Source organism: Salvia hispanica, chromosome 2, assembly GCF_023119035.1.
Source record: "Salvia hispanica cultivar TCC Black 2014 chromosome 2, UniMelb_Shisp_WGS_1.0, whole genome shotgun sequence".
Taxonomy (NCBI): Eukaryota; Viridiplantae; Streptophyta; class Magnoliopsida; order Lamiales; family Lamiaceae; genus Salvia; species Salvia hispanica.
Window position 1 is genome coordinate 4446350 of NC_062966.1, and position 7972 is coordinate 4454321.

The following is a 7972-nucleotide window of genomic DNA, read 5'->3' on the forward strand; positions in this document are numbered from 1 at the left end:
CGCGTTTGTCCAAGATCAAAGTCGTAACAGATTTTGGCCGAAAGCTCCGCCAGCCTTAGATTAGTCTCAGCATGTAGATTCGCCAAAAAATTCATAAGCAATTGATCAGAACTGGCTGCCTTACGCTTTTCACCAACAGATTTGTTGAGCACGGGTTGTTTCTCAGTGTTACCGGAGCTCAGTTGTTCGTCTACATTTTCGTCATCATGTGGTTCTGTATCACCGAAGGGGACAGCGACGAATGGTGGTTGTGAATCACTCTCGTCGCACTGACTACCTCCACCTCCATTGTCGCGAAGGTGAGACGCGGCTACTGATATATTCTCCGCTCCAGCACCGGTTGCGCGATCTTTGCTGAAAATGCATTTCCAAGTCTCTCATAATGGCCACGACTTATGACGCGTGAACTTCGCTTTATGGTCCCACCTTCATGAAACAGGCAAATAGTTTGGTGTTAGTGCTTAAAATATTACGGATACACAACAAAGCGAGATTTTATTGAAATGCAGCTGACCTTAACAACATGTTCCCACTGGTCGTCGTCGATGTCAATTTTGTAATCTCCGTTCGAACTGAATCCCACGCCCGTTCGCTCTAAAATGTTCCGCTAACTTGTGTAACTACCTTTCCATGCAGTGATTTAAGATACGATGTGCGGTTGGCCTTTGTTGTCCGAAGTTGGAAATTCCTGCCGGATACTATCCTCGCACTTTTGAAGATAACCAGTCTAAAATCCATTGTCTGACTTCCACCCCAACGCCACAAGCTCAACCAACGTCGCCGCCAAGATCTCTTCCTCTCTGTGGGACCAGATCCGTCGCGTACGATCTCATTTTTTATATTTCCGGTGTCAGTAACACCTAAAAGAAAAAATTTTATGAGCATAACAAACCGACAAAATTGAAGTCTGGACGGGTGTCTTGAACGATGGTACACACTTGACGGACCACCACCTCCACTCTGTCCGCCGCCCATTCCTCCGGCCGCCTGAGACATGTTAACCTACACAACACAACTACCACTATCAAAATAGTAAGAGGACGCATACATAGTCAACGAAAACGAATGATTACGACTTACATCGACAGTATCTGAAGATCCAACTAAACAGCCCACATAAGGTTTAGCATGCTTCAATATTGAAAACGCAATGTCTATATAAAGCTACAGCTTGCCGCCAACTGGAGAAATGAATTTTTGGAGGGCTTCTCAAAATTTTCGCTTTCTAAACCCGCGTAAAACACAAGGGCAAAATAGGGAAGTCCCCATTAAGAGGAGGACATTTAAGTAAAATCAGTATTACACCTTCGTAAGTTGAATCTCCTTTACGAGAAAAAGGAAATCACTAAACGTAATATATTTATCCTTTACGAGTAAATGGAAATCACTAAACGTAATTAAATATATTGGGGAGACATGTAATTCTCTTGGTACAGTAATCCTTAAAATTAAGTATTGCAAATCGGCAATTGGGGTTAGCATAAATATATTGGGGAGACAAATAATTCTCTTGGTACAGTGGTTCCTCAAAATTAAGGATAGCAAAGCGGCAATTAGGAATGGCAATTTTCGTCCATGTGCAACCCCTTTGTTATTTACGTATACTTGGCACGAGTTTTAGAAAATGTAAAGAAAAATGAATGAAAAAGGATAGTGGAATGGAGTTCAACGTTTATAAGTTAATTTTATAAAAAAAAATGTGAGTGTAATGACTTTGCCATTTTTCTTCATTTTTCATTATAAGTTCATTTTCATTTTTACAATAAATGGTAAGTTGGTTTCACAATCTGCTAACGCATTTCACTTACATTTTATTATAAAATAAATAAATATTTAAAGATGAGATTCATATTTTACTAACTTTTTCAACTCACTTTCTTTCATGTTCTCTCTGTCCCACTTTAAGTGGAGCATATCTAATTCGGCACGAGATTTTATATTGAAGTATTATTTTATGAGTAAAGTGGAGAGAATAAAATAGAGATGGTGGTGATTCTATTTACAGAAATATATCCAAAAAAATATATATAAATTAGAATGAGACAGAAGAGAATATTTTTTAAATCCTTGTTAAAAGGACAATTAGGTGTGGATAAAAAGATTATAAAAATGTGGAGCAAGAAATGATTTCAGAGAAGGAAAAACAAATTTTAGTGGATGGATGGCAAAACCAAAATTAGTGACTGATGATAAGTCAAAGGGGTTAGGCCCACGAGACTTGGAACAGTTCCAACTGGCTGACCAATTCCAACATTAGCATTAATTATGAGGGTAACAAAATTCCAGTGCATTAATTAATTACTAGCAATTGACTCCAAGTCTTCCATACGGAATTCACACGACAAGACCCAACTCATATATTTTCTGATTAACATCTCATCTGAAGCCATGTCTACGCCGATGGAGTAAGTTATGTGTACAATCTTTCCAGCTTAGCATCAGTTCTTGTTAATCTATATATATGTTATGTGTATGATATTTTTTTTCATTTTGATTGGTAGATATTACAGGAGTATACCTCCAGTGACCAAGACATATGCAGTCGTATGTTTGTTGACAACTGCTGCTTACCACTTGGACCTTTACGATCCACGAACCATTGCTCTTTTTTATTCCGATATTTTTAAAAAGTTTCAGGTACTCTCCGTCCATTTGGTTTGTCATAAGTTTTAAAAAATAAATGGAGATAGTAAGACGAATGTGAGACTAATTTTTAGTATTAATTTTAGGGAAATTGGTCTCTAAAACCATGAACTTTGCCTAAAATTTGGTATTTCCCATGAACTTTGAAATTGGTATATAATATCACGAACTTTGCATTTTGTTTAGTATTTCCCACGGCATGTTTATTACTATATTTTACTAACTTACGAGGCTTTTATCATACTTGACACAATTAAATCAACGTGGTTTTCAACGTGACTTTTTATGCTACATGTTATGAACTTAAAAAGTGATTTCAAATATTATAAAACATATCACGGTTGCCTATGTTAAATAAGATTTTGATGAAAATATCTTATTTGAGTGAGTTCGAGAAATACCAAACAAAATGCAAAGTTCGTGATATTATGTACCAATTTCAAAGTTCATGGGAAATACCAAATTTTAGGCAAAGTTTATGGTTTTAGAGACCAATTTCCCTTAATTTTATACTCCCTTCTTCCCATAATAATTATCCAATTTTTCTATTTCGGTTCGTCCATAATAAGAGTATTATTTCACTTTTACCATAGATAGTAAGTAGGTCCTACAACTTATTTCAATCACATTTTATTGCAAAACAAATATATATAAATGAGACTCATATTCAACTAACGTATTCAACCCACTTTTCTTTACATTTCTAAAAAGCCCGTGTCATAATTAAATAAGACTCTTATTGTGATACGAAAAGAGTAATAAATTTTGAGTGTAAAATGTTAGTATAACGTCGGATCCAAATATCAAAAATGAAAAAAAAAGTAAATGATTTTTCAAATTATGGCAACATAAAATTACTATTTAAATGATGAGCCGATGAAATATTTTATTTATCCTATATTCTCTAATCCTAACACAAAATTGACCTTAAAACTATATAACCCATCCATTGTAAAGTTAAAATATAGTATTCCTTCTGTAGAATATAGTTGAGACTGTGGGTACAAAAATTAATGAAAGCGTATTTACTTAGTAAAGTAAATAAAATATATAAATGAAGAAAGAGTAAAATAAATAATTGAATAAAGAGTAAAATGAAATAGAAAAAGATAAAAATATATAATTGAATAAAGAGTAAGTGAAATTAATTATGTTATTTTTTTCATGAAAAAAATATGTTTCCACTATAATGGGACAGTTCAAATACAACTCAACTATAATGGGCCCTGAGAGAGTAGCATTTATTTAGTTAAACTTTTTAAATTATCTTATAAAATATTATCGATTTCATTAATTGAGATTAATCCACCACTAAATAGTTTATAATTGAGATTAATAAGTTCTAACAACAACAACTGAAAACTAATATATCTTAATTGGAGATGGACGCACTCGATACATGCAAAAAAATTTCCTTTGTATGAATAAGATCATGAACAACTTATATGCTCCATACCTCACCCAACAAAAAATAGTCGATCTTTTCATATATTTTTTCATGATCTTATAAAATAATACTCCCTCCATGCTAATTTGGTCCATCCTTGTTAATTGTCCCACTTTATTTATAATAGACCTCGCATTCAACTAACTCACTTTTACTCATATTATATTATAAAACTAATATAAGTATAAAAGTATGACTTATACACCATTAACTTTTTTAACTCACTATCATTTATATTTCTTAAAACTCATATTGAGTCAAAGTGGAATACATAGTAGGGGACAGAGGTAGTATTTTCTCCGTCCTTAAAAATAAAAACTATTTCCATTTTACTTCGTTCCTTGAAATTATATATTTTCTATTCAAGAAAATTATTTTCTTTTATAATATGGTGGAACCCATACTCTACTATTAATACTTCAATCACTTTTTCTTTTTTTCACTTACTATATTAAATGTGCAATAAAACTAATGACTCTTTGACCAATTGAATGTTTAGGAAGTATATAACTTATAACAATAATTATCAGCTTTTATTCACAATTCTCTTTTTTAATAAAAAAAGAGGAATATTTGTTTTAAATAAGCTCTCACCTTTTCTTATAAACGCAGTAACTCATGTAATATTTGTTTTACAATTTATTAAGTCTTGAAATATTTTATACTCCCTCCGTCCAAGAATAGGAGTTCCGTTTTTCTACTTTTGTCCGTCTACGAATAGGATTTTCAATTCTTTATTACTACAAATGATAAAGAGGTCTCACACTTCACTAACTCATTCCACTCACAATCATTTAAAACTACTCTCTCCGTTCCGGCTAAGATGACACGTTTCTTAGTCGGCACGAGATTTTAGAAGTTGTTGGTTAATGTGTTTAAGAGTGATAAAAGATGGATGTAAATATTAAATGAAGAGAGAAAGACAAATGAATATTTTTTGGAGTGAGAAAAAATGGTTGAGTGTATTAATTAAAGAGAGAAGGTTGTCAAATAGAGAAATGTGTTATCTTATATAGGATAAACTAAAAAGGAAAGTGTGTCATCTTAGCTAAGACGAAGGAGTAATATATACAGATAGGACTCATATTCCACTAATTTTGTTCCACCCACTTTTTTTAATATTTCTTAAAACTCATGGTGGAATGAATTGGAACTCTTATTTACTGACGAAGTAAGTAAAATTAGCCAGTTACATATATCTATATACATGTCCTTGTAATATACTTTGTGTTTCATTTTGAGGCAGGTTTGGAGACTCATCACACCTTTCTTCTTTCTAGGACCATTTTCTCTACCATTTGCGTTGCGTCTCTTAACTATGTAATGATAAAACTATCCAAACTTATCCAATTTCTTTTTTTTAATAAAAGCTTTTGGCAATTATTATTAGAATTGAACAAATTTGGATAATTAAATATTGCAGATTACTTTACGGAGTTCAGTTAGAGAGGGGACCTTATGACAAGAGGACAGCAGATTTAGCATGGATGTATATTTTTGGAGCAATGACTCTCCTGGTAATTCTAATTTATTGTTAATAAGTTATTACAGAAATAAACTTGTCGTGCAAAGTTGTCAGGCGTAATACCATCCCAAGAAAAATAGAAACGAAAGGAATTACATGGACATAATAAAGGAGTTGCACTAAAATTTAAAATAAAATCGTAACGTGTTCTAAAATGTACGGAGTGATTACTCTATTTATAAGTGTAGTCCTCTGCAATGGGGTTCTACATCAGTCAAACAAAAGTTCATTCTTCCTCTACGATAGTCGAGAAATAGAAATGTTACGAGCGTCTTTCGGACACGTGTTAGACGTGTACAGAGCGCGTGTATCTAGCCATGCTGCATCTGAAAACGTCTCACGGCCCATCACATGTGCACATAATTATTACGGCTAATAGTTAAGTCTCTTAGATATAAGATTTATGAAATCTCTTTCTTCAATTCGTTATCGTTCACCGGGAATCAATTTAAATGAATCAGAACATACCACAATCATTTGCTTGGAATATAAATCGATTAATTTCACGAAATTAGAACTTTTGTCAGGCGTGCGATCAGTCAATCAGCGTTGACCGGGCTAGATTCCAAACATTATCAATACTGCAAAATTTCTTTGTAGACAATTTACATTAGATACTTTTTGTTGGTTATATGTAAAATATAGGTCATCGTAGCAATTCCATATTTGTGGCATCCATTCACGGGGCCATGCTTAGTTTACGTGCTGGTTTACAACTGGGCTCGAGAATTCCCAAATGCTCGTGTCAATGTCCACGGTCTATTCGAGTTAAAGGTATGTTTTAATTAAATGTTGTTAGAAGAAGTATTTAATTGAATTTACATCATAATTAGATGTGTGTTGTTGGTTGTAACTTGTAACAGGGTTTTTACATGCCTTGGTATATGTTAGTAGTAGATTTGCTTGTTGGAAATCGTATTAAACAAGGTTTGATCGGCATTGGCGCTGGGCATCTTTATTACTTCTTGTCAGTACTCTATCCCATTTCTTCGGGCAGGAGGACTCTCATCAAAACTCCTCTATGGGTGTATCCTTCTAACTTATTTTTACTTCACCATATCTTTTTAATTAAGCTACTACTTCTTCCTCTGTTCTATAATAGTAGAGTCATTTCATTTTCTACATTCATTTTGAAAAAATAATTATAAATAGTTAAAGTAGACAAAGACAGCAAAAAAAGAGAATATTGTATATAAGACTTTCTCTACAATATTTTCTCTCTTACTTTACTCTCTTTCCATTTTAACTATATTTATTACTATTATTTTTCTAAAGTTAGTGCAGAAAAGAAAATGACTCTACTAAGAGTTTGAGTTTTTCCTTGACTTGTAGTAGTCATAACTTGATTGCTTTTTGGGGAGAGGGATACCAAATGAACTCACCATTAAGAAACTCGAATCAAGCCGATTCGGATGGTGGTGGCGCATTTCGTGGTAGAAGCTACCGCTTAGGCGGCCGGTAGTCTAGACATATATTTATATAATTATAAACACAATATGCTATCACTCCTTTTCATATTTCTACACTACACAAGCACTACAAGTTGTGTATATGCTATGCCCAAGAATGTATTACCTTTGTTATGGTTGCTATATTGATCTATAGAATTGATGTTTGAGCACATTGTTAGGAAACTCTGACGTTACAAGTTACAACTTGTCATAAACGGGGTAATGTTAACATCTCTTAAATCTTGTTTAATATCTATTTAGCGATGATCATGCTCATCAATTTCAAGTCTGGATAACTCTCCTCCTTATTAATCTTGGTGTAGTTTTTTAGTCAACTATGTATGCATCAGATAATCAAAATGAAAATATTACTTCCTCTGTCCCACTATAAGCATTCATATTCCTTTTTGAGACATTCCACTTAAAATGAGTTATTCCTTACTAGTAAAAAATTAACACATTTCACTCTCTCTTACTTTATTCACTTACTTATTTTATTCTCTCTTCACTTTCATACTTTTTTCTCTCTCTACTCAATTCTTTAAATATCATTTTCTTAAATCTCATGACCAAAAGAAATTGTATCTCGTTTATGGTGAGATGAAATCAACCTTTAATGGTGTTGAGGAAAATTTCTTCCAAAAAAGTACTCTATCCGTTCAAAGGTAAATGTCGCACTTTCCTTTTTAGTTTAATCCCACAAAAAATGTCACATTTTGATTTTGGAAAAAGTTCTTCACCTTAATATATAAAAGACCAAATTTAGTCACCTATATTTGTCATAAAAAACTTTTTGGTTCTGTACATGAAGTGTGTGACCTTTTGGTCTCAAACGTGTTTGACCAAAATAATGACTTAATTTTAATCTAATTAACATAATTAATTTGGTCAAATATGTTTGACCAT

At 32.9% G+C, this 7972-nt stretch overlaps 1 protein-coding gene across 1 annotated transcript; it reads left to right on the forward strand.

Moving 5' to 3' along the window:
- Positions 1-2275: 2275 nt before the first annotated feature.
- On the forward strand, positions 2276-7238 carry LOC125208111 (derlin-1-like). Its single transcript, XM_048107667.1, has 7 exons — positions 2276-2405; positions 2502-2637; positions 5337-5410; positions 5514-5607; positions 6261-6389; positions 6479-6642; positions 6951-7238. Exons 1-7 carry the CDS (start codon positions 2389-2391, stop codon positions 7075-7077), a joined length of 741 nt encoding a protein of 246 aa, XP_047963624.1. The 5' UTR covers positions 2276-2388; the 3' UTR covers positions 7078-7238.
- Positions 7239-7972: the final 734 nt, after the last annotated feature.